Source organism: Petaurus breviceps, unplaced genomic scaffold (assembly GCF_028583685.1).
Source record: "Petaurus breviceps papuanus isolate PSGF00001 unplaced genomic scaffold, PetGlider_PUasm1.0 138, whole genome shotgun sequence".
Lineage (NCBI taxonomy): Eukaryota > Metazoa > Chordata > Mammalia > Diprotodontia > Petauridae > Petaurus > Petaurus breviceps.
This window is the reverse complement of record NW_027185694.1, coordinates 22,498,398-22,525,435: the sequence shown is the minus strand read 5'-3', so window position 1 is coordinate 22,525,435 and position 27,038 is coordinate 22,498,398. Positions and strand designations below refer to the sequence as shown.

Sequence of the window (27,038 nt, the reverse complement as noted above, 5' to 3'; positions counted from 1 at the left end):
TTATAGATTGAATGTTAATGTGTTTCCTTTAATAGTCATCATTATCTCTGGTTACAAGCAGTTACCCTCAAGGTTGATTGGCACTGTGGTTGAGGGAAGGATTAGACTCAGTCCTTCAATGGCTTGGGGTATGGAGTGAAAAGGCACATAATTTGGCATCAGAGAGGTCTCTGTGGAGGAGAGGGTATTAGGATAGAGGGATGGCAGGTAGCTCGGACAGGAAGGAAGGGAAGAACATAGCATTCTCATTGGCAGAGGTAGTTACTCCTGGGTCCTTAGTCAGTGTGGGCGGGAGGTGGGCTGAGCCCCTCCCTCACACGTGGTACAGGTTGCTGTGACTGCAACAATCCCAGTCCACCAGCTCACTGCTATGAAACCACAGGCTGATCTCTCTCTGGGCCACTTCCACCGAATCGCTGGCATGAACAACATTCCTGTACCAGAGAAATAAGCAACAAGGATGAGCGCCAAGGTGGGGGGGCCTCCCTGTAGTTGGTGGCTGGTGCTGTCCCCCACACTGCCAGTCCTACCCCACCCTCAGATGTCTGCTTCTTTTGCTCCATGTTGCTTAAACAGATAGAGAAATGAATGATCTGAAGAACAGGGTTTTGTTTTCTCCTATCAAAACCCCATTTTGGTTTTGTCTTCAGTCCACCAGAATTTCTATATTTCCTTCCCTTTAATAATTGGAATAATTCACATTTATATATATATATATATAATATGTATATAATATATATGTGTTGTGTATATTTATATATACACACATATATTTACATCCTCAGAAAAAGCCCAAAATAAAACCCAAACCTCATGGTCCATGTATCCCCACTAGCTATTGTCTCCAGGGGTGTGGAACCTGCAAACTCCAGGCCCTCTAAGTCCTCAAGTGCAGCCCTTTGACAGAATACAAACTTCACAGAACAAATCCCCTTAATAAAAGGATTTGTTCTGTAAAACTTAGACTTAGTCAAAATACCACAACTAAGGACCTAGAAGGCCACATGTGGCCTTGAGGCTGCAGATTCCCCACCCCTGGCTCTTAGCTATAGACCTATTGAATCTTCCCTCTTGTGGCCAAAGTGCTTGAAAAGACCATTTATAAGAGGAGTCTCTGCTTCCTTTTCTCACTCTGTTTTTAACTCTCTATAGCATCTGACCTCATCATTCAGTGACACTACTCCCTTCAAAGTTACAAATAATCCCTGAATTGACAATCTAACAGCCTTTTCTCAATCTTCAGCCTTCTTTTTTTTTTTCCTTTTTTATTTTTTGGAAGGGCAATTGGAGTTAAGTGACTTGCCCAAGGTCACATGGCTAGTAAGTGTTAAGTGTCTGAGGCCGGATTTGAACTCAGGTCCTCCTGACTCCAGGGCCAGTGCTCTATTCACTGTGCCACCTAACCACCCATTCTTCATCCTTCTTGACCTCTCTGAAGCCTTTGAAGTGAACAAGCATTTATTATGTGCCTACTATGTATCAGGCACTGTAATTTTAAACACAGGCTTTAAACTATGATCTCATTTGATCCTCACAACAACCTGGAAGGTAGGTACTATTATTATCCCCATTTTACAGATGGCAGAGAGAAGTTAAGTGACTGTCCAGGGTCGTGCAACTAGAAAGTGTTTAAGGCTGGATCAGAACTCAGGTCTTCTTAACTCCAGGGTCAGTGCTCTCCTCGCTGGGTCACCTAGTTTTGATACCATCAATCACCCTCTTCTCCTGGATACTGTCTTCTAGGTTTTTTGTGACATTGGCTCATTTCTTCTGGCTCACTTCCTACAGCTTCTTCTCAGTCTCCCCCCCCTTTCAGGCTGCCCAGTCTGCCAGGCTCTCCCCACCAGTACCTGCTGATGTGAACGCTGAAGTCTCCCCGGATTGTTCCAGGGGCAGCTTCTGCTGAGTCCGTGTCTCCTACCATGGCCCTAGAGGTACGGACCACATTGTACCCTTCCCAGACCTGCAACAAAAAAAGACCCTGCCTGTTCCTGTCAATGAAAGGCAACTGGACAAGTAGCTAGTCCCCAGGATCCTTCTCTTGGCCTCTTTTCTGCCTTCATGGTTCCACTCACGTATCCCCCACCTCTGTGAAGATTTCTCTGAATTTGCCAATCCTAGGGAATCAACTAAAAAACTATTTGAAATAATTAACAACTTTAGCAAAGTTACAGGATATAAAATAAACTCACATAAATCATCAACATTTCTGTTTATTACCAACAAATCCCAGTAGCAAGAGACAGAAACAGAAATTCCACTTAAAATAACAATATGAAATACTTGGGAGTCTACCTGCCAAGACAAATTTAGGAACCATATGAACACAATTACAAAGTGCTTTTCAAACAAATAAAATCAGATCTAAACAATTGGAAAAATATCAGACTCTCCTACCATACTTTGCCCAACCCTCTCTGCTTTATCACCCTTTACCTCATACCAGACCCGGTTGTACATATATCCCAGCCTATCTCTGAGGCAATCAGTGAGTCAGCAAGTACTTATTAAACATACGCCATGTACCAGACAATATACCGAGCGCCAGTTCGAAGCAAGCATTGAGACTCTGCTGTTTTTCATCTTTGTACCCAGCACATATAAGGGAGAGACGAATGTTTGTCAAGTCACAGAACTGAGCACATCTTTACGGAGCAGTTGACCCAGCACTAACAAAACTCCACACTCCTAATAGGAGGTAGAAATGTGGAGGACAAAAAGACAAGGACACTGGTCTAGGGAAGGAACTTTGTTTTCCATCCCTCTAATATACTTATCTAGTAACTGTGTATGTTAGAGCTACCCATTTTTGTATTTTATCCCTCCTGACTAGACTGGAATTTCCTTGATGGCAGGGCCCTTGCAAATCACCCATTTCCTAGCACAATGCTTTGTATACAGTAAATGCTTAATAAACGTTTGGTGAGTGAAATAATTGCTCTGGTGTAAAGGAGGACTGATTGACTCTAGAATCAAATATAAAATCCTCTTTGGGACTGGAAGCCCTTCACAACCTGGCCCCTTCCTTCCTTTCTAGGATCCTTATACTTTATTCCCTTCCGTGAACTCTTTGATGCATCTACACTGGCCTACTCACTGTTTCTCACATCTCTACTCTATCTCCCAACCCTGTGCCTTTTACTGGCTATCTCTCATGCCTGGAATCAGGGGTGTGCTGGAGTCAGCTTGATGAACAACTCTGGTTGTTAAATTTTCAGTGTGAACATTCACTCCTCAAAACTTGGCAAATGCTACAGATCAGGGCTTGATTTATTCTTTTGTTGTTTGTCTATACTTTAAAAAAGTGATAGAGAAAATGTTGTTTGGAGAGGGGGAGGAAAGGCAATTGGGATTAAGTGACTTGCCCAAGGTCACACAGCTAGTAAGTGTGTCAAGTGTCTGAGGTTGGATTTTAACTCAGGTCCTCCTGACTTTAGGACATTCACAGTGACACCTAGCTGTCCTGAGAAAATGTTAATGATGCAAACTCAATTTAAAAGTGTGCCTTGGGGGGCAGCTAGGTGGCCACATTGAATAGAGCACCAGTCCTGGAGTCAGAAGGAACTGAGTTCAAGTTCGGCCTTGGACACTTGACTGTGTGACCTTGGGCAAGTGTGACCTTGGGCAAGTCACTTAATCCCAAATGTCTTGCCTTTCCCCCTCCCTCCCAAAAAATGTTCCTTGAGTACATTCTCCCTCCAAAAACAAATAAAATGTGCCTTGGGTACATTTTCCCCTTGGAGAGCCAGTTTTCAAACTGAAAAAATACACCACTGCCTGGGATGTTTTCCCTCCTCACTTCTACTTCCTGACTTCCCTGGCTTCCTTTAAGACTTATCTTCCTTAGGAGGACTTTCCCAGACTCCTACACAAACACACAAATACGCCCTCGCCCCTCCCACTAATGCCTTTGACTCTCAGAACATTTTCCATATCTTGCATGAGGATAGTCGATTGCTTCCTGGGAGCAACTTGGGGGGAGGAACCATGTCCATATTTGTTTTTCTTTGTGTTCTCAGAACTTAGCACAATGCCTGGCCTACATGGTGAGGACTTAACTTTTACCATGTTTCTGACTGACTGACTGACGGTGTACCTTCTCATTAGGCAATCCCCTTTTGAGAGTCAAGAAAGACTCTAAAACATCTGGGAAGGGACCGACAAAAGACCAGAGTACTTGTGTCCCTTTCGTCATCATCAGGAGCTAATAAGGAAGCATCGGTGGCATTTGCCGAACTCCTAACCCCCAAGGAAGCCCCACTCCTTCCCACTTCCCCTCTTAGCAGAAGCCAGGCCCAGCCTAGTCTCACCATAGCAACGACAGGACCAGAGCTCATATAGTTGATCAAGTTTGGATAGAAGGGTTTCTTCTTTAGATCGTGGTAATGCTCAGCAAGGACTTTCTCCGGGGCCTGGAAGGTAATGAAGAGAGAGTTGGGAAGAGTTGGGAAGCCACACAGCAACAGGAGAACTTGTGAAAGGTTAGCCTACTCAGACCCTGCTACATGTAGTGAGCCCTCAATGGATGCCGTGTTGTTTGGCTGATTGCGTAGTGGTACCCTCAGTTCCAAAGAGCCCACAAGACATCTTTTTCTAACCCCAAGATACCACACTTTCCCAGAGCATATCAGTTATGCCAATAAGGGAAACAGGAAATACAAATACAAAACATGGCTACTGTTGGAAAACTAAATGCCATTGGCCCTTGTAGACATACACAAAAGAAGTGGAGTCAAGTTAGAGAGGTGCCATGATATTTCCCCCACATATAAAACATAGCCCTGACTGCTTGGACCAGAAATGATGGGCCTCAATGGAACCAATGAGGATGGATTGCTGAAATAGTGACTCGAGTCAAGTCGTTTTTGACCTCGAGTCTCTGGGATGGAAGGCTAAGCTGGGTAGTCTACCTAAGCTTGTCTGGGGCATCATGCAGGAAAACCTGGCTCAGATCAGTACTGGTGCCTTGCTTTGGAGTCCCACCTCTAAGCAAGGAACAGAGCCCCCACAGGGAGATTCACAGCCCCATCCATGGCAGGCACTGTTACCTGTAGTAGCTTCATGCCCACCAGTTTGAATCCTCGTCTCTCAAAGCGCCTGATGACATCTCCAACCAGCCTCCGCTGAACACCATCTGGCTTTACTGCAATTAATGTGCGTTCCTGGGTTCTAGTAAGTCCCCCTATAGGAAAGGGAGAAGGTCATCACCAGGACTGGCTTCTTGGGCCTGCTGGGGTCTAATAAGACCAAATTCAATGAGTAGAAATGTAAAATCCTACAATTGGGCTCAACAAAATCAATCGCACAAGTACAACACAGGAGAAAGATGACCGGATAATATTACAAGTGAAAAGATCTGGAGATTTTAGTAGACAAGCTGACATTAGTCAAAAAATGTGACAAGGCAATCAAAAGAGCTAATGTCACCTTAGGTTGCACTGATAGAGGTACAGTGTCACTGTATTCTACATCTGGAGAATTTGATGCTAGGGACCCTCTGACAAGTTGGAGTGTGACCCAAAGAGAATGATGGAGATAGTGCAGGAACTGAAAACCATATCATATGAAGATTACTGAAGTAATTAGGGATATTTACTCTAGAGCAGGCATGGGAAGGGAAGGGAATGGTGAAGAGTGACAGCGATATGATTACTTTCTTTGAAGTATTCAAAGGGGCATCATATAGAAAAGAGATTAGACATGTTCTGCTTGACCTCAGAGGGAAGGACTAGAAACCACATGTGGAAGTTGCAGAGAAACTAATGTCAAGTCAGTATAAAGAAGGCCTTCCTAACAGTGAGAGATGTCCAAAAGAGAAAAGGAGGGGGCAGCTAGGTGGCACAGTGAGTAGAGCACCGGCCTCGCAGTCAAGAGGACCTGATTTCAAATCAGGCCTCAGACACTTAACACTTACTAGTCATGTGACCTTGGGCAAGTTGCTTAACCCCAATTGCCCTGCCTTCCCCCTCCAAAAAGACCAAAAAAAGAGAAAAGGAGCTGTGCCAGTAGGCCTTGGGTTCTACATCGTTGAAGGCTTTCAAGCAGAGGCCAAATGACATACTGGGGACATTGTAAGGGAAATCTCTATTCAAGTATTCAGGTATGGGTTGGATGAGATGGAATCTGAGCTTCTTTCCTACTCTGAGATGGTGTTGTTTGTTCATTTTCAAAGAGAATTGGGGTGGCCAGGTGGCTCAGCAAGTAAGAGCACCGGCCCCAGTGTCTTGATGACCTGGGGATCAAATCTGGGCTCAGATACTCAGCACCACACCCAGAAATAACTGGCCATGTAACCTTGAGCAAGTTACTTAACCCCGATTGCTTAATAAAAAAAAAAAAAAGAGAGAGAGAGAGAATCAATGACATTATGGGAGATGTCTTGACTTGTATATGAATTGGATTCAAGTGAGGAAGAGTTCCACATCAGCCTTAGGGCAGCCAGGTGCACAGGCCCTGGAGTCAGGAAGACCTGAGTTCAAACTCAGCCTTACTTTGCAAGCCTGGACAAGTCATTAAACCTCATTGCTTTAAAAATAGAAAAAGTCATCAGCCTCACTCTCTTCCAGAGTCATCCAAGTCCAGTGGCAGGGCAAACATCAAGGTGACTGGCAATAGTCTGGGATGTAGTAGATGACCTTGGCATCTTTGATGTCTGACCAAGTTCTAAGCACTCCACAGAACCTGCTTCAGCTGCCTTTGTGGCCCCCGGAACAAAATGTTCTCATCTGCCCATTCCGCCGGGAAAGTCTTCACATGCTTGAGGTGCATTTCCTTAATTCACCAACAAGTTTGAGGCCTATCAGTTACCCTCAACCTGGTTTAACCTGCCTGCCAAGAAATTTACTGGGGTGTAGTCACTGTACATGCTACAGCTACTTGAAGTCACAGGTGAGATTTGGGTGAATCAAGTGGACACCGAAAGTGGATGAGAAGCCCTGAAACCAGAAGCCCTCACACCAGAGGCGAGTCTTCCTGAACACCCCATACACTCCTCTATGAACCAGACAGTCTCTTCATCTCCCCCACTAGCCTGGACTGGGGGTTGGAAGCATATGCTAAGTCACAAGTGGGCTCAGTTTTTCTGACCAAGGAATTCTCTTTTTCCTTCTCTTCAGGAAACTTATTCAGTGCCCATGGAACACTCCACCCCAGAAGTGTGCATTTCAAGGGAGAAGAAGCAGGCCTAAAGTCTGTTGAGATGTTTCAGGATCTCTCTCATCTCACTGTAATTTTGAGGAGACTCCAACCTAGGACTGTCCTGGATACCTGGAAGAAGAGCACCTAGAGACCAGGTCCTTCCAGTTATGACAGCAACATGCATGTTTAGCCAATGTCTGGCACATAGTAGGTGCTTAATAAATGTATATCGATTCATTGACTGATTGCACGGTAGCCTAGGACTCCCAGCTAGGCAAAAGGCACAGACACAAAACAACAGTTTTTCCAGAGCAACACAGCAGTCCTAAAAATACCATTCAATGACGCAGTCTGCCCAGTTACTGAGACAGCTTTGCTGGGAATGAGGAAGGCTAATTAGGAACACATCCATGGGGAGACCTGGAGGTAGAGGCAGAGATAGCACAGCTCCCCAGAGTAGGAAAAAGGCAGGGTTCTGCCTCTTCTTGTTACATTTGTGTCCTGCATCCCAAGACTGAGGGAAAGGCAGCATTTCCCAACACACTGAAGGAGGCAGACGGTTATCCTTCAGTTTCCTCATGACTTTATTTCATGAATCAGCATTTCTGAAATTAAGGAATGGCAGAGGTCCAAGTTGGGGGTTGGGGAATGTGAACTAGGTTATCCCCTAAAGGGTAGTTTATTTCAAAACCAGGCAATAAGGCACAAGGCAAAGGGAGTAGATGGGGAGGGAGAGAGAGGGGGAGGGAGAAAGGGAAAAGAGAGAAGAGGAGAATAGAGGAAAGGACAGGAGAGGAGAAATGAGGGGAAGAGAGGGAAGGAGAGGAAGGGAGGGAGGGAGGAAGGGAAAGAGAGACAGAGACAAAGAGAGACAGAGAGAGAGACTACACAAAGGAGAATGGAATGTATTCTTTTCCATGTGTAATAGTCATAGATTCAGGTAATTCTGACTGTAATTAGTATCTGACTGTAATTAGTATGGCAGCAAATGCTGGGAACCAATAATAATACTCTCATATTTAAATATCCATACTCTTTGACCCAGAGATCCCACGGCTAGGCATATACACCAGGAGGTCAATGATTGAAAGAAAGGGCCAATCCATACCAAAATATTTATAGCAGCACTTTTTATAGAACTGAAAACAAATAGATGGCCATTGCTTAAGGAATGTTTAAACAAATTATGTCACACAAATGTAATGAAAAGTTACCAAATTCTAAAAATAAGAAATATGACAAATTCATAGAAGCATGGGAGTTAAATGAAATGAGGAAAAATTAAGTAGAATAGGAAAATACATGATACCTATAAATTGCAATAACAAGAAAAAATATTGAACATTGTATAAACATAATGACCAAGCTCAGCCCTGAAGATGAAAAAATGCCTGTAAACATGCCCATGTCTCCCCATCCTCAAAAAAAAAAAAGTTGGGGAGGGGGGGGCGGAGTCAAGATGGCGGAGTAGAAGCACGACCCTCCCGCGGCTCCGGCTTCCACACTCCCCAATCCATGTAAAAAGGGGACTCTAAACAAACTTTGGAGCTGCAGAACCCACAAAATGACACAGAGAAGCTAACCTCCAGCTGAGGACAGCTCGGCAGGCCGGCAGGAATCGGCCATCGCAAAGCTCTGGGAGCCGAGCCCAGCACCACGCCGAGGCTTTAGCCCCAGGGTGGGCCTGACCAGCCACCAGCCAGAGGGACTCCAGATCAGCAGCAGCTCTGGCCGTTTCCAGATTTATCAATACATAGATGCGAAGGACAAGGTGAGAGGCCAGTGCAGTCTGGACTTTGGGACCCAGTAAGTGGGAGTGCGTGGCTTTTACCCCCAGGGTGAGAAACCGCTGAGATGCCAGCATAGCCTGCCAGCACCACGTGGCAGCTTCAGCTCCTGGCCTGCAGAGTGTAGGGGGACCAAGCACCAGTCTGAGGGGTAATCGCTCTTGCTTTAACCTGCTTGAATCTGGATTGCAGTCTAGGGTGGAGGTCCTGGGGTGTGTGTCCAGCTTGCCAGAGCATGTGGAAACCTCAGAGAGAGCACCCATCTAATACCTCCGGCAGCTGAGAAAACCCCAGCGTTTGGGACAAAAACTCCCCTGTCTGGTGGCAGAGTCCTACTGTGGCAAAAAGCCCAAAAGTCAAATCATTGAGTGGCAAAATGAGCAGGCAAAGGAAACAAAGCAGACAGAAGATTCCAACATTACACTCCTATTTTGGGGATAAGAAGGAGCAAGGCATGGAACAGGAGGAAATCAGTGAAGTCAGAACTCCTGCACCAAAAGCTTCAAAGGAAAATACAAACTGGTTACAGGCCATAGAGGACCTTAAGAAGCAGATAAGAGAAGTGGAGGAAAAATTGGGAAGAGAAATGAGAACAATGCAAGAAAATTATGAAATGAGAGTCAACAGCCTGACTGAGGAAAATAATACCTTAAAAAACAGACTGACTCAAATGGCAAAGGAGGCTCAAAAAGGCAATGAGGAGAAGAATACCTTAAAAAGTCGAATTTGCCAGATGGAAAAAGAATCTCAAAAGCTCACTGAGGAGAATCATTGCTTCAGAATTAGATTGGAGCAAATGGAAGCTAATGACTTGATGAGAAATCAAGATGCTGTTAAACAGATCCAAACAAATGAAAGAATAGAAGGCAATGTGAAATATCTCATGGGAAAAACCACTGACCTGGAAAATAGATCCAGGAGAGATAATTTAAAAATTATTGGACTGCCTGAGAGCCATGACCAAAGTAAGAGCCTGGAAAGCATCCTCCAGGAAGTTCTCAAAGAAAACTGCCCTGATGTTTTAGAACAAGAGGGCAAAATAGAGGTTGAAAGAATCCACTGATCACCTCCTGAAAAAGATCCCAAAAAGAAAACTCCTAGGAATATTATAGCCAGGTTCCAGAATTCCCAGATTAAGGAGAGAATATTACAAGCAGCCAGGAAGAAACAATTTGAATATTGTGGAAACATAATCAGGATAACCCAGGATCTGGCAGCTTCTACACTGAGGGATCAAAGGGCCTGGAATGTGATATTCCGGAGGTCAAGGGAGCTGGGATTAAAACCAAGAGTCACCTACCCAGCAAAACTGAGTATCATGTTTCAGGGGAAAATATGGTCATTCAGTGGAATACAGGACTTTCAAGCATTCTAGCTGAAAAAACCAGAGTTGAATAGAAAATTTGACATTCAGATACAAGAAGCAAGAGAAGCATGAGAAGGTAAACAGGGAAAAGAAATCAAGGAACTTATCAAAGTTGAACTATTTTTTTTTAAAGCAATCGGGATTGAGTGGCTTGCTCGGGGTTGCACGGCCAGTTGTTGTTTCTGGGTGTGGTGCTGGGTGTCTGGGCCTGGATTTGATCCGGGTCGTCCTGGCACTGGGGCCGGTGCTCTTGCTTGCTGAGCCACCTGGCCAAAGTTGAGCTATTAACATTCCTACATGGAAAAACAATAATTGTAACTTATGAAACTTTTCTCAGTAGTTGAAGGGATTAGAAATATATATATATATATGAATGTATATATATATATGTGTGTGTGTGTATGTCTTTATATGAGGGTATGCGGGCATATGAATACATATGTGAATGTGTGTATATACGTTTACAGGTATACATAGATAGAGGGCACGGGACCAATTTAACAGGAAGGGATGATACTTAAAAGGTGAAATTAAGAGGTGAGAGGAATATAATGAGAGGAGATGGGGAGAGACAGAGTGGAGCAAACTATCTCATACAGAAGAGGCAAGGGAAAATGGTTACAATGGAGGGGAAGAATAGGAAGGAAAAAGAGAATGGGTCAACCTTATTCCTATTGAATCTGGCTTGAGGAGGGAGGGAAATACACACTAAATAGGGGATCTCACCCTCCAGGAGAATAGGGGGGGAAGGGGATGTGAGGGGGGATGATGGAAGGGAAGGCAGGCTGGGGGGAAGGGAAGTTGGAAGCACCCACTTTTGAAAAGGGACAGGATCAAAGTAGAGAATAGAACAAGTGGGAGGTAGGATAGGAGGGAGGGAAATATAGTCAGTCTTTTACAATGCATCTACTATGTTATTGTTTTGCATTAGCCACACATGTACAACCTATACTGAACTGCTTGTCCCCCCAGTGGGGGTGGGTGGCAGGGGGGGAAGGGAATGAATCTGGAATTGAAAGTTTTAAAATCAAATATTCAAATATATATATATATATGTGTGTGTGTGTGTGTGTATATACTATTATTAATACCATCTTACATGTTATTAAGAAAAAAAAAGATATACAGGCACTGAGGCATAGAGATCCACTGGAAAAGTTGAAACATGTATGGGAGAGAGCAGATTGGAGGAGGGGAGATCCTGCGGGACTGCTGTTTGGGGGGGATGGGTGGGGGAAAGAAAAAAAAAAGTTGATCCACCTTTCCCCATTAGCTATTGTTCTAAATCCGTCCACATTTTTGTGGCTAAACTCCTTGAAAAGGCCATCTACCATAGGCTTCTGCTTCCTTGCCTCTCATTCTCTTCTTAACTCTCTACAGTCTGGCTTCTGACCTTATCGTTCAACTGAAACTCCTCTCTCCCAAGTTACCAGTGATTTCTTAAATTGTCAAATCTGATGGCCTTTTCTCCATGCTCGTCCTTTTTGACCTCTCCGCAGCCTTTGCCACTACTGAGCACCATCTCACTGACAGTCTCTTCTCTTCTCCTTGTCCTCCTCCAACCTGTCTGTCTGCTCCTTCTCGGTCTCCTTTACAGGACCCTCCTCCAGGTCATGCCCACTAATCTTGCATGTCCCACAAAGTTTTTGTCCTGGGTCCTCTTCTCTTCTTCTTCTATGCTATCTCACTTGGGGATCTCTATGCAGATGATTCCCAGACGTTTGTCCAATCCTAACCTCTCTCAGGACCTCCAGTCTCTCATCTCCAACTGCCTATTGGACATTCAATTTGGATGTCCCATGAACATGTTACATGTCCAAAACTGGACTCATCTTTCCCCCCACAAATCGTCCTCTTTTCCTGACTTCTCTATCATTGTAAAAATTATTACTATGCTCCCAGTCACGTAAGATGTAACTTAGGTGTCATCCTCAATTTTTCATTCTCTCTGACCCCCACTTCCCATATCCAATCAGTTGTTTCCCCTTTCATAATACGTCCCCTATATAGCCCCTTCCTCCCTCTAACACTGCTACCACTCTGGTGCACTCCTTCATCACCTCATGCTGGACTCCCTTGCCACAAGTCTCTCTCCACTCTAGTCCATCTGCCACTAAGCTGTGAAATTGATCCTCCTTAAGCCTGTGTGGGGTCAGACCTTGTTACCCCATCCCACCCACACTTAATTAACTCCAGCAGCTTCTTATTACTGCTGGGATCAAATACAAAACCTTCTGCTTCACTCCTAAAGCCCTTCATAATCTGTTGCCCTCCACCCTCTTTCCACTCTCCTTTCTCAGGATGCTCTATTTCTTCACTCAGCGTTTTTACTTCCCGTCTCCCATGCCGGTAACTTTCTCCTTTCTCATCTCCGACTCTTGGCTCCCCTAGCTACCTTCAAATCTCAGCTAAACACATCTGCAAGAAGCTTTTCACAATTGTCCTTCATCTCAGCATCTTCCCTCGAAAATAATCTCCAATTTAGCCTGCATAAAGCTTATTTGCACATAGTTGTCTCCCCCATTAGACCATGAGCTCCTTGAAAGCCTTTCTTTATATTACCAGCATTTAGCACAGTGCCTAGTTTAAGAAATGCTTGTTGAATGACTAATGTGAAAATATGTTTAATATGAATGTATATGTAGAGCTTGTATCAGATTGAATGCAATTGAATTTGGGGAGGGGGAAAGGAAGGAAAGGGGAGAAAATTGAAAAGTCAAAAGCTTATGGAAATGAATGTTGAAAACTAAAAACAAATTTTAAAAAATAAAAAAAAAAGAACTTTCTACCAGTTTCAAAAATAGAGCAGACTACCTCATAAAGGAGTAAGCCTCCTATCGCTGGAAGCATTCAAGCAGAGATCTGTCAAGTATGCCATTTTCTAGGAATCCACTGGAAAGAGCTCAGATTATTTGACCTCTAAAGTTCATTCTGACTCTAGAGTCGAAGAGAATGAAACAACGTTCTTTGCTCCCATGTTTGATGATTCCATTTTGTACTTAATAAACATTTATTGATTTCATTTAAAAAAAAAGAAAGAAATGCTTGACTGATCAAGCTTGGCCCTGAAGAAGGAATGAGAAAAAAGTCCCTTCTTTCTTATCCTCGGCAGAGGTAGGAAACTAGAGGAGCAGAATGTCCATATATGTTTAGATGAGTTTTGCTAAACTGGGTTTTTTTGTCTTTCTTTTTTATTCTTTGTTATAAGGAAAGGCTTTTTGGGGAGGGATGAAGGAAAAGATATGTAGTATCTTGAAATAAAGGTGATACAAAACCAAAATATATCTATTTATATTAAGAGAGTAATATTATCATGTTTCTATAGCACTTTACTGTTTACAAAGCATCAACTCCATAATAATGTCTTTATGTAGGTGGAGCAAATATGATTATCTTTACAAATGAGGACATCAAGGCTCAGAGAAATTAAATGACACCTGTTGTCCTTAGCAAATAGGTGGAAGAAGTGGAACTCAAACCCAGCTCTAAGACCTTTCCACTCCTGATAGCTCAGACCTTTTCTACTCTAACACTTATGGACCATACCCTACAGCCTACCCCATCCTAAGCTACAGGAGTTGGTAACTTCTTGAGGACTTCTTAGCAGCAAGATTTAAAGCAGATGTTATTCCAGACACCAGGGAGAGCATCTAGAGCCCACCTAAAAACACCCCTCCAGTCCTGATTTTTTTCTTGAGAGGGGAGGGGAGACAATAGGTATTAAGTGACTTGCCCAGGGTCACACAGCAAGTAAGTGTCAAGTATCTAAAGCCAGATTTGAACCAAGGTCTTCCAGACTCCAGGGCCACTGCTCTATCCACTGCACCACCTAGCTGCCCCTATTCCTGTCTTCTTGTTGAATCGTTTCAGTCATGTCTGACTCTTCATGACCCCAGTCTTACAATTGAATTTTGTTGTCAGAGATACTGGAGTAGTTTACCACTTCCTTCTCCAGATCATTTTACAGATGAGGAAACTGAAGCAAAAAGGGTGAAGTGACTTGTCCAGGGTCACACAGCTAGTAAGTATCTGAGGTCAGATTTGAACTCATGAAGATGAGTCTTTCCCTTTCCAAGCCCCATACTTTATCCACTGCATTACCTAGCCCTAACATCTAGGAAGTCAGGATAGAATGGAAAATGTCAGCACAGGGACACCCCACCAACATGGAAGTTGTGCTTTGGCTCCTGACTATTCTTTCCCCAAGAGATAAGACTGTCCCATCAGTACAGGTAAATAAATCATAGTGATCACTCAGTGACTCAACCCAGATATTCCCATTTGACTGACGTTTCTTCTTTCATCTACTAACTTTATGTCAAATCCTAGAGCAAATCTTTTTTTTTCCCCTATAACCTTATTATTTTAATATCAATATAGAAATGTAGTTCCTTAACTAGGGCAAATCATTTTAAGAAATGTTATAGCTACTGAAGCAGCAGCAAAGAATACTTCCTTTAAGGTGATGGTTCCTGATTTACTATGGCTCAGTCTGTCTTCCTGAGTCCAAGTTCAGGTGAAGGTAAGCAAGACTACATAATGCCAGCCCAAGCCAGCTCATCTCCCCCATCCCCCATTTCATTAGGTCTTTGCTGAAAAAGTAGCTTACCAACTAGTGCTTTCTATTGTATCTGGAAACACCAGACTGTCTTCTCTGAGGCTCATGATGTTTTGTGACATCCTCCTATCCACTCAATTCTTATTTATCTGCATGTGTTTATGTTTCATCCTGATAAGGTAAATCACTCCAGGTGAAGTAGCTAGGTGGGGAAGTGAATAGGGCACTGGGCCTAGAGTCAGGAAGACATCAGTTCAAATCTTTACTAATTGTGTGATGCTGAAAAAGTCATTTAACCACTCTCAGTTTCCTAATCTGTAAAATAGGAATAATAATAGCACTTACCTCACAGGATAGTTGCAAGGATCAAATAAGTTTATAGGCAAAGAGCTTTGCAAATCTTAAAAGTGCTATATACACATTAGCTATTATTATTATTATTATTGGGGCAGTTAGGTGTCACAATGGATAGAGTACAGGACCTAAAGTTAGGAAAATTCATCTTCCTGAGTTCAAATCTGGCCTCAGACATTTTCTAGTTGTGTGACCCTGGGCAAGTCACTTAACCCTGTTTGCCTCAGTTTCCTCATCTGTAAAATGAGCTGGAAAAGAAAATGGCAAACTGCTCCAATATCTTTGCTAAGAAAACCCCAAATGGGGTCACACAGAGTTGGACACAACTAAACAACGGCATTATTATTACTAATTCTCTGAGCCTCTGTTTTTTTCATCTATATGTAAAGTGCTATATACATGTTAGCCACCATTATTACTTCTCCGAGCCTCCATTTCCTGATTTATAAAATAAGAATAACAGTACTTAGACTCCCTGCCTGGCCAGGTTATTGTGAGGCAAGCACTATAACATATCAGTTTTCACTCTTTCCTTCCGATCTTACAATAACCCTTAAGGTCAGGTGGCATTATCCCTATCTTATATGAAGAATTGATGAGGTTGAAGTGATTTGTCCAAAGTCACAAAACTAGTAACTGAAGGAGCTAAGTCTCCTGACTTTAAAACTATTGTTCTTTCCATTAAACTAAGCTGAACTTCCAAGCAATGGCTGGAAACCAAGAGGAAACTCTTAGCATATAGGATTTAACCGTTTATCCTCAAAGCCACAAAGAAATACTGAGGTGACTGGGGTTAGATCAACTGCCCTTCTGCTACTGCCAACCAGCCTGGCTTAGACCCAGTCCTCATGTGCACTCTCTAGTCCCCCTACAACAGTGACTCTGAGATAAACCGAACAGAGATGAAAAGGGGCCGACTGAACCTAATCATAGGACATTCTCCTAAAGCCCGCCCTGTATGACAAGAACTACAGGGTGACTGTCAGCAAGCAGCCGGAGGAGATAAGAGATTTGGAAAGAATTTTTTTTTAAAGGCTAGAAGAAAAGACCCAGAATTGGACGGGAGGGCAAAAGTGGGCTATGTTGTCTTTAGGAAAACACAGAGGTCTTTTAAGGACCCCAAGTTTCTCCCTGAAACAAAACCTTATCTTTTTAATAAGGCTGCATAGTCTACAAAGGATTGAAAATGAGAATCTCCCAGGAAGCAATGGACGTTGTAAAAAAGAAATTATGAAAGATGTCGTCAAAATGGGGTGAAAGCTATCACCAAAGAAATCTATGGACTGGTCTCAGGACAAGATTGAGAGATGCTGATAAAGATGGCAAGAAAAAGAACAAGAGATTACACCAGGATTTATGGGAGGAAATAAAAAAAAGAGTTGCACAAAAAGGGCAGATATGAGTGGGTTTCAATCTATGAGCTAAGAGAGAATATGTGAATTGAAGGGATTACAGATCCATTTGAATATTCAATTAAGAAAAAAATGTCAGACCCATTCTAAAGATATAATTTCCCACTCTGCATAAGGGTGCAAACAGCTCTTCTAATAACCTCTCACAATGTGCCCAACCCAAAACTAACATGTTATGGTCAAGGGCAAGAATGAGGGTGCAAAGCTTTCTGTATGTGGGTCAAAGGCTGGAAGCTGGGCACCATGTCAGAGCCTGTGTGGTTTGACCCAGTTTTTGTTTATGGCTTTGGGAAATATTATCTTTGCATTTGTATATAATTTTTAACTTTTCAAGGAGACTTTTCATCCATTATCTCATCTGATCCTCATTACAACTACACTGAGGAGGCAGAGCTGGGATTTTTGCTGAGAAAACTGAGGCATAAAGGTTAAGAAATGTTTCAAAAATCATATGTTCTGTGGCTAGCTACTTAGTGACTAAGCTGGTACTGAAATTCCACTTTCCTAATCCTTAAATGAGTAGTACTATAAATCTGAAGGCTTGTGTTCTAGACCTACCACTGCTACTAACTTCTGTGTGAGCCTAGACAAGTCACTTCCTCTCTCAAAGTCTCAGTTTTCTCATATATAAAAAGCAGAAGTTGAATTATATAACTTCCAGGATCTCTTGCAGTGCTCATACTATGATTTGTATAAAAACAAGCCGCTCCAATTTCCAAGTTCCCTAAAGTCACAGAATTGAGAAGCAGCATGAGGGTGGCTAGGGGGTGCAGTGAATAAAGCACTGGCCCTGGAGTCAGGAGGACCTGAGTTCAAATCTGGCCTCAGTCACTTAATACTTGCTACCCATGTGACCTTGGGCAAGTCACTTAATCCCAATTACCCTGCCTTCCCCCCTCCAAAGAGAAAAAAAAAAAGAGAAGCAGCATGTAGATAAAGTACTGAATTTGGAGTCAGAGGACATGAGTTTGAGTTCCAATCCTGTAACCTTAGGCATAACAATTAACCTCTCTGGGCTTGTTTCCTCATCTATAATGTAAGGACTGGACTAGACAGTCTCTGAGATCCCTCCTACATCTAGGACTATGATTCTGTGATCCTATATCTTGGTCTTGAAGAGGCAGTTGAGTTAACATACGGGAGAGGACATACATTGAAGGCTATAAAATTCAGCCCCTTCACAATGACAGCTTTCTAGTCCCCTAAACCTTGTTTTAACCTGTCCTTTCTTAAATCAGGGCTGATATCAATCACTTCAGGCCAGTATTCCCTGAATCTGAGTCAATGCCTTTTTTGTGGCTTGGTCCAAGGAAAAGGAAATTCGAGATATTGAATTCAATTCAATTCAAGGAAGGTAGGTAAAGGTGAGAATCTAGCACATTTTCAGCACGTTCACATAAGCCTTGAGAACCCCAAATGAGCAAACCATCTGTCAGGTTACGGGGACCTCTGTCTCTCCTGATACAAAACAGAATACCACATGGTAATCTTCAAAGCAACAGCCTTCATTATGTAGCCCTTCTGCAGCTCAGTTTCTTAGCAAATGATGGGGGGCCATCTCCAGTCATCCTGATCTATATCTTGCCGCTGGACCCAGATGGCTCCGGAGGAAAAAGTGAGATTAGTGACTCTGCGCAGCCCTCTTTCTCTTAAACCCAATTCACTTGCAAGTCATGTCATCATCTTCCTTATGTCACAGACTTCTTTGTAAATGAAGGACAAACAACAACAGTAGCAAATGATGCAGTCTTCATTTTATAAACAGGGAGGTGGGGAAATATAGATGCCTGGTTCATCCAACCTGCACGATAAGGTAGAAAGGTACCCTCTACAGATGCTTGAACCAGAAGGAACATTAGACTTATGATCAGAGAAAGTGGATTCAATTCCCAGCTTTACTGTTTACTATCCATTTGAGTTTAAGCAAGTCACTTCCCCTCTCTATACCTTGGTTTCTGCATCTGTTAAAATAAAGAAGTAGAGCTAAATGATTTCTAAGGTCCCTTTCCTTTATAATCCTTAGATTATAGTTAGAGGAAATTAGTAGGCATAGCAGATGAAAGCTGGACCTGGAGTCAAGAAAACCTGGGTTCAAATACTGCCTAGTATTTACTGGTTGAGTGGCCCTGGGCAAGTCACTTAAGCTGTCTGCCTCAGTTTCCGCACCAGTAAAATGATAATTATAGTATCTACTTCCTAGGTTTGTAATGGAATAAAATGAGTGTCCCAGGAATTCGTCCTTGGTCCTGTGCTATTTAAAATTTTATCACTGATTTGGATAAAGGCATAGATAGAATGCTTATCAAATGAGCTAATGACAAGAAGCTTAATGAAAGAACTAAAAAACAAATGTCCCTTTATTGGGTAATGGCTAAATAGATTGTGTTTTTTAATGTAACATTATCATCATTATTATTATTATTGTGCCATAAGAAATGATGATCATGAAGAGCTTAGAGAAACTTGGGAAGATTTGTATGAACTGACACAGATTGAAGTAAGCAGAACCAAGAGAGCAATTTTGTAATTAATATAAAGGAAAACAACATGGAAAAACATAAGTTAAGCGATCAATAAGCATCAGAATTCAGATCACTGCAAGGACCAGTTGTGTCTTCAGGGAACTGACATGTTTCCAGGAAGAGAAGTGGTAGACTACACAGGCAGAATGAGGCATGTATTATCTGACAGGACCAATATGTTGATTTGTTTTGCTATACTTCTTTGTTATAAAGGAGAGTTTCCATAATGGGGAGGGGAGAGAAGGAGTCATTGGGAAGTGGCAGTTTTTTAAGGGAAAAAAAGCCTCAATAAAACATTTCTAGGGGAGGCTACGTGTCACAATGAATAGAGCACCAGCCCTGGAGTCAGGAGAACCTGAGTTCAAATCCGGCCTCAGACACTTAACACAGAAACTAGCCATGTGACCTTGGGCAAGTCACTTGACCCCAATTGCCCTCCAAAAAGCAAATAAAACACTTCTATTTTAAGAGAGACAGAAAAAATGACACAGAGACAAAGAGCGAGCTTGCTAACAAGTTGAATGACAGTTTGGATCCACAAAGATCTCAATTAACTTAGAATATTGGGCTGAAGCCAATTAGGATAAAAAATTTTTTAGTAAAATTTTTTTAAATTAAATTTTATGTTTATTTTTAGTTTACATCATTCATTACAACAAGATTTTGAGTTACAAATTTTCACCCTGTCTTTCCCCTACCTACCACCCCAAAACAGTGATCCCACTGTATACCCCCTCCCCCAATCTGCTTTCTCCTATATCCTCCCCCATCCCTCCTCTGACTTTCCAGTAGGGCAAGATGGATCTCTATACCCCAGTGCCTATATATTAAGATAAAATTTAAAAGGAGTAAACATAAAGTCTTACACTTTACATGTGACAATATGACAAATACAAGGCAAGATCGAGGAATAGTTAGAAATCAGTTGCTCTGAAGAAGATCTTGGAGCTCTAATAGACCGTTTGAGTCTATTAGACTCCATATGAGTCATTTGCTCAATATGGTAGCCAAGAAAACCCCCCAAAGTGACCTTCAGTCTTCACTGAGATGCATAGTATTCAAGATGATTCAAGATGATAATGCTACTGGAGTCTTCTCTGGTCAGACCCTATGTGGAGCACAGTGACTAACTACTTCTGGGTGTCATATTTTAAGTAGGACATTGATAAACTGGGTATCATCCAGAAGAGGGTGAGGTGAACAGGATGATGAAGGGTCTTGAGATCATGCCATATGCTCTGCTAAAGGAACTAAAGTTGTATAGTGTGCAGAAGAGAAGATTAAGACATCTGTCTTCAAGAGGCAGCTACATGGCATGCTAGATAGCTTTATGGAGTTGGCTTTAGGAACACCCAGCTTCACATGCTGCCTAAGTTTTGTGGCCCTGGACAAGTCACTTAATCTGTCTCAGTCTCAGTTTCCTCATCGGCAAAATTAGGATAATAACAGTATCTACCTCAGGTTTGCTGTGAAAATCAAATGAAAAAACCTATGTAAAGTGCTTTGCTGTCCCTAAAGTGCTACATAAATGTTAGCTGTTCTTATTATTAGCTGGAGAAGAAAATGACAAACCAGTACCTTTGGCAAGAAAACCCTAAATGGGGTCATAAAGAGTCAGACCTGACTGAAACAACTGAATGATAGCAACAGTAATTATTATTATTAGGATGGGAAGGGAAGATTTGTTCTGCTTAGTCCCAAAGGGTAGAGCAAGGAAGGATGGGTGAAGCTTTCAGAGAAGCATATTGAGGCTTAATACAAGGACAAGGATAATTATTATTAGAGCTATCCAAAAGCTGACTGGGACTCTTCAAGTGGTAGTTGGCTTTTCCTCTATAGAAGACTTTGAGTCAGTTAATGAATATATTGTAAAGAAAATTCTGATTCGGGTCCAGATGTCCTTCCAGGTTCTTTCCAAACTTCTGAGCTACTGTGATTCTAGGGACAGTACCCTGAGCCACCTGGCCCTGCTTTCCTCTACTGCTCACTTTACTGCCTCACTACCTGCTCTCAACAACCTGACCAGCATTGTTCTCTAGCAAGAAAACAATGATGCAGCCCTATAGGAAACGGAGGGAGTCGTCACCCAAGCTGGAGCTAAGGACAAACAGCAGGTCTGAAAGAAAAAGCTATGGGTGACTTGAAGCTGAGAGGTAGGGCTGCAAAGATCACAGGGTAAGGGTTTGGAGAGAAGGAACTAATTTTCTTCCTCGATTTCAATCCTTCACAGCTGCTGGCTGTGAGAGTCTGTCCACTGTCCACCGTCCATAGTCCACGTGGGCGCCTGTGCAGGCTCGGGAACAAAGAGCTCTGCCTACGACCTAAAAGGGTTCAGAAAGTGAAGCAGGCCACAAGGAAGGATGCCGGCCGGCTAAACCACCGGCTGACTTTGCAATCATCCCGGAAGATCGGGTGGGCCTAGGGAAGAGGGAAGGATTGGCCAACGTTTGGATCCGGAGCTCTTCTCTAGTTTCGGGAATGCAGGGCTATAGAGAGACTAGGGCAGAGGGCGGCGGTAGGTGGAGGGAAAGGAAGGCGGGTCAAGCTCACATCCTTGGGCAGAGGGGAGTCCCAGGCTGGACTCCCTTCTCTCGGGTGCAGGGGCTTCCTACGTTAGACAGCTAGGGCCCTTGCTTGTCCATCCCCACCCCTGCCACTCTTTCACGTTCTCCTGGGCGACCTTTCCCTTTCCACTCACCAGAGTTGTAGCGGAGCAGAATAGAACTAGGCGCTCCTCCGTGGGGGAGGGACAGGAGCAGCTGCCTCGTGCTCAGGGTGCGGTTAGTGCCCTGGACTCGGCCACGGCCCAGGAGGCTTCGCAGCGCGCAGCATGGGAAGAAGCCCATGTCTGCCCCCTTGCCCCGAGCCCCGGGAGGCCGGGCTGCTCGCCCTCAGCCCGGCCCGGTCCCCAAGTATAATGGGAGTGTAGGAGGAAAGGATGGACAGGGCCGGGGCCGGGCCAAGTCCTGCACTAACCTCCCGCCCCTATCCTAAAGGGGAGGAGGATGGAGGGTGGGGCGGGGAGTGGATGGGGTATGGGTGGGAACACAACTCGAGTTTCAAGTTTCAGACCCACCCCTTTCAAATAGCAGTTTTTTCCTTTCCTTCTCTCAGGCTGGCTGTTGGCCCATCCAAGGAAGTACCTCTCTCTCCCCAATCCCCAACCGCTCCCCCCTGTGACTGGTTTAGGACTGGGATCTCTTTATCCAGCTCAACCCCTCCCACTCTCTTTTGTATTATCCAGGATAGGGTGGATTGTGGGGTAGAGAGGAGTGGGGAAACCAACCTAGCAGGTCACCTGGGCACCTAAGAGAAAAAGAGTAGTGTATAACTTAAAAGTAGTTAGAGAGCAGATCTTTAAAACCCCATCAAACAGATGGCCTTTGAGCAGGGATAGGGGCAAGGCTTTCTCCCCCTCTCTTTATTAACAATAATGCTATAAGGTAGGTTATTCAAATCTTATCCATAATTAACAGATGAGGACACAGACTTAGAAAGGTGAAATCAGCTTGAATTATAGCACAAGAGGTTCTCTCCAACCCCCGCACTTCAATATCCGAAAAGATCTGTATCTAAGGGACAGGCAGAGGTCTCTTAACGCTGGAAGGTTAATTAAAGTTCTCTCTGGCAAGAGGATTTGTGTATAATATTTGATTTTTGTTGTTTTGGGGGGAGGTGGACTGGAGGGAGAAGTATGGGTATGCCTCTTTTCTACTTTTCCCAAGCCTAAGTATCTGGCAGGGGCTGGACTAGTTGGACTGGAATTAGACACTTCCCTCTCAGCCTCAGAAAGGGGGACCAAGAACTGACTTGTCTTAAACCTCTGTTAGTGGGTTCATGTGATTAGTTCACCCTCTTCTTTCACAGGAAATTGTCCTGTAACTAATATCTGCCTGAGGGGCTATTTCTTTACATTCCATCAACTAGAGAAAGACATATGAGCTTTTAGCTCTGAACCAAAGGAAAGAATTAGGTCAGTCCCCAGACCTTGGGAGAGTCCTAGACATTTCTGCCTGACTTGTGTGCACAGCCCCATGCTTTCCCCCACCATTTCTCTGAATCTTATCTTTGCTTCCTCTGGAATAGATGATAACAGAAGAAGGGGCATTCAGAATCCTTTCTGAAGAGAGGGAACTTGTTCAATGTGTTTGTGTTCTGGAAGGGCTAAGTCTGTCTATTCTAGTGTTCTGATCTTTAACTTAGAATTCTAGACTTCCTGTTGGAAGGGACTTTAGAAACATCTTGTCCAGGGCTGGGGAACCTTTGGCCTCCAGGCCACATTTGGCCCTTCTAGGTCCTTGGATGGGACCCTTTGATTGAGTACAAGTTTTACAGAACAAATCTTTTTATTAAGGGAATTTGTTTTGTGGAGTTTGGATTTAGTCAAAGGGCCACATGTTCCCCACCCCTGATCTAGTCCAATCTTCTAGCCAGTGGAGAAATTCTTTCTATAACACCTTTGACAAGTGGTCCTTCAATCTCTGTTTGAATGCTTATCATGTTAAAAGTCAGTTCATTTCATTATTGGATGGGATGGTGTAGCAGCAAGCACCCCAAGCGTCCTCAGGGTTTGCTGCCACCACAGGTTCTTGGATCTGTTTTGATAAAGGAAAGCAACTCAAAATGGGTTAACAAGCTTACTTTAATCAGTCAGATATGTATCGTTTACCTCGTTCAGGGGAAAAAGGTCAGCACCCCGAACTTCGGAATATACAGACAGAATTATCAAGACAGAAACAGATCAAGTACACAGCTTTCCAAACTGTGCAACCATTACATCCATACCAAACAACATCTGGGTTTCAAAGTCGGGGGGCTCTGGACAATGGCTAGCCCAGAGTTTCATCAAATCACAGAACACTTCTCAAAGTGAGCCCCCAAACAAAGCCTCAAATCAGGGTTTATATACCCTTCTCCTGGCTCAGAGAATGTAACAACCTTATTGACCCACTGGCCAATCAAGAAGTATCTACTGAAAAACAAGCCTCCCACCCCAGGCTCCAGGTGCACTTTAGCCTAGGGGCAGGGAAGATCTTCAAAATTTACATTCCCATTACAGATGGTAAGAAGTTCTTCCTTATATGAAGCTGAAATATGCCTCTCCACCCCAGTTCTGCTCACTGGGACCAGAAAAGCTATGCCTCAGTCTGTCCATGCAAGGACTACTTCAGTCAGTCAAACCAAAGTAGAGCCAATAATGAGCAGCTCTCCTGAGGACTTCTGCTGTGAAGAACTTTAAGGATCTAATCACATAGTATAGTGAACTCTCTATTTATTCAGCCATAAACCAAAACAAAACATTCAAGAAACTAAAGCACAACATTCACAACAATATAACATAACAACTTATTACTAAGGTGGCCACATAGTCTTAAACAAAACATAGCATTCAGTAAATCACAATCTTGTGGCAGCTAGGTGGTACAGTGAATAGAGCACTGGCCCTGGAGTCAAGAGGACCTGAGTTCAAATGTGACCTCAGTCACTTAACACTTACTAGCTGTGTGACCTTGGGCAAGTCACTTAACCCTAATTGCCCTGCCCTTCCCCCTCAAAAAAATCATAATCTCCTCAATCAACATAAAGTACCCATCTAAAGTCTTCTTTCATCCTGATTGGAAGCTGGTTTCCAATCATCCTTAAGGCAGTCATCCTTAAGGGGTAATAGAAAGTACAAAGGCCATCCACCCTTAGGTCACAGTAAACTACACTATGACTGAGCATCCAAGTAAAGTTCTCTTTTATCTTTACTGGAGGCTGGCTTCCAAACCCCACAGCTTCTCTTCTATGCTCCCAACTCTTGCCTGGATTCACCTTCCTGTTGCCTGGATTCACAGGTAGGCAGCTCTCAGCTACTGTTCCATATTGCAGCACACAGGGATTGCTCTACCCCAGCTCTTCACAGTTTCTTTTTCTAGGAAAACAAAACTCAACAGGGCTACAACAATATTTACACACATTGCTGGCACTATCATCTCAATTCACTTTCTGTCTGAGAAGTCAACACAAATCAACAGACAGAGGGCTTCTTTCTGACAAAGTAACAATACAATTCAACAGAGTGCTTCTCTCTGACAAAGTAACACCAACACAGAACAACAGACAGAGTGCGGACACCACAAACATTAGCTCTTAACTCTTAGCTCTGCTTGATCCCAGCTCATGCTTGAGCTTTTATTTGCTTTGCTCCTTCCTGTTCCACCCTTCTTGTTCTGCTCTTTTGGCAAGCTCCTCCCACCTTGGGCTCCAGGTGATGATGTTAGGCCTATTAAGGGCAGGGAAGGTCTCCAAACTCCTTTAGGCCTATTAAAGGCAACACAGTGTATACTATTTCCAAAAAAGTCTTGACACAATCAAAAGCTAGGCTCAAAGGCACTTGAATAGCTCAAACAAGGAACAAAGTGCTACTTTGCTTGCCATTACAACCAATAAGCATTTATTAATCACCTACAACGTGTGAGACACTGTGCTAACCCTTTGCTATACAAAAAGAGGCAAAGGACAGTTCCTGCCTTCATGGAACTCACAATTCAACGGAGGTAAAAGGAGTAGAAGAAGACTTTGAGTTAAAAGAAAAAACCACACCAGAATTGTAAAGGTAGTTTGGTGGGCTTTGGGATTGTGAAGAAGGCCAGAGACTGAATGGAGTTGAGTGTGTAGAGTGGGAGGAGTGAGAAGCTGAAAGAAGAGAAGATTTAGAATTGAAGGAGGCCTTGAGCTAACGGTGAAATATTTGAACTGAACAGTTTAATGAAAAGGAGAAAGACTTTACTGAAGAACAAAAGAAGGATTTGAGCTCAAGAAGAACTGAACAGGAGGAGGTAATCGGTAAAACAAAGGAAGTTGATCATAAGCTAAGAAGAGGTTACTAACACAAGTCAAAGGAAGCTGGTTGTGGCTGTCCAAGGTACTACTGAGGTGAGGAGAGTGACAAGTCTAATATTGAAGACCCCATCAAGCACTTTGCCAAGAGTGGAATGGCTTTCTCAGAAGATAGTGGGCTCCCCATCACTAGAGGTCTTCAAGTAAAGGCTATATAGGTTTAAATCTGCCTCTTCTTGTTGAAATCTGTCTCCTCTTTCTAATTCTTGGGCATTTTATGGAAGGAGATTCATTCATATATGACTTCCAACTAAAAGTCTGTGATACCATGAACATTTCAAGTATTAAAGACAGCAAATATGAATCTCTCTTCTCAAGGCTAAACATACTTAATTACAAAAACTGATCTTCATAGAACATTTCACCATCTTGATTGTTCTCCCTTGGACATGCTTCAGTGTGTAAATCAATGTCCTTCTAAACACAATATTCCAGGTGTGGTTTGAGACCCAGAGTAAATCATCTCTTGTTTTTAACATTGGAATTCTGTCATACCTTCTGAAAATAATAAGAATTTGGCATGACCCAGGGGGCAATGGAAAGATGCATGAGATGGTATGAAGCTACCACATTTCAGCAAAGATACTGTATGCATAAGAAATGGCCTTAGAGACAGTATCAAGGACATGTACGGCTAGAAAAGATGAACTAGTTATTTAAGGAGAGAGAAGGATACCAGATGGACAGCACAGGTGTGGTACTGTTACCCACGAACTATTAAAAGAAAGAACCAGAGGAAGAATTCCATTGTGTTAAATAGATCCTCTATTACGGGGGCTCTAAATCTTTTTATGTCCTGAACCACTTTGACAGACTGGTGAAGCCTATGGACCCTTTCTCAGAGCCATATTTTTAAAAGTTTAAATTAAAATATACAAGGTTACAAAGTAAACCAATTATACTGAAACATAATTTTCAAAATATATATTTTAAAAGCTAGTTCACAGACACCAGGTTAAGGATATCTCCTCTATGGAAAACTGATGGAAGGACTGAAACAAGAATAGCATGGGATGAAAA

General features: G+C 43.1%; 1 protein-coding gene across 1 annotated transcript; it reads right to left on the bottom strand.

Annotated features, from left to right (window-relative positions):
* Positions 1-22,151, bottom strand: NME4 (NME/NM23 nucleoside diphosphate kinase 4). The gene is made up of 5 exons (XM_069107886.1): positions 21,835-22,151; positions 5,049-5,182; positions 4,311-4,412; positions 1,851-1,963; positions 1-434 (listed from the first exon to the last, which is right to left on the bottom strand). Exons 1-5 carry the CDS (start codon positions 21,980-21,982, stop codon positions 314-316), a joined length of 618 nt encoding a protein of 205 aa, XP_068963987.1. The 5' UTR covers positions 21,983-22,151; the 3' UTR covers positions 1-313.
* Positions 22,152-27,038: the final 4,887 nt, after the last annotated feature.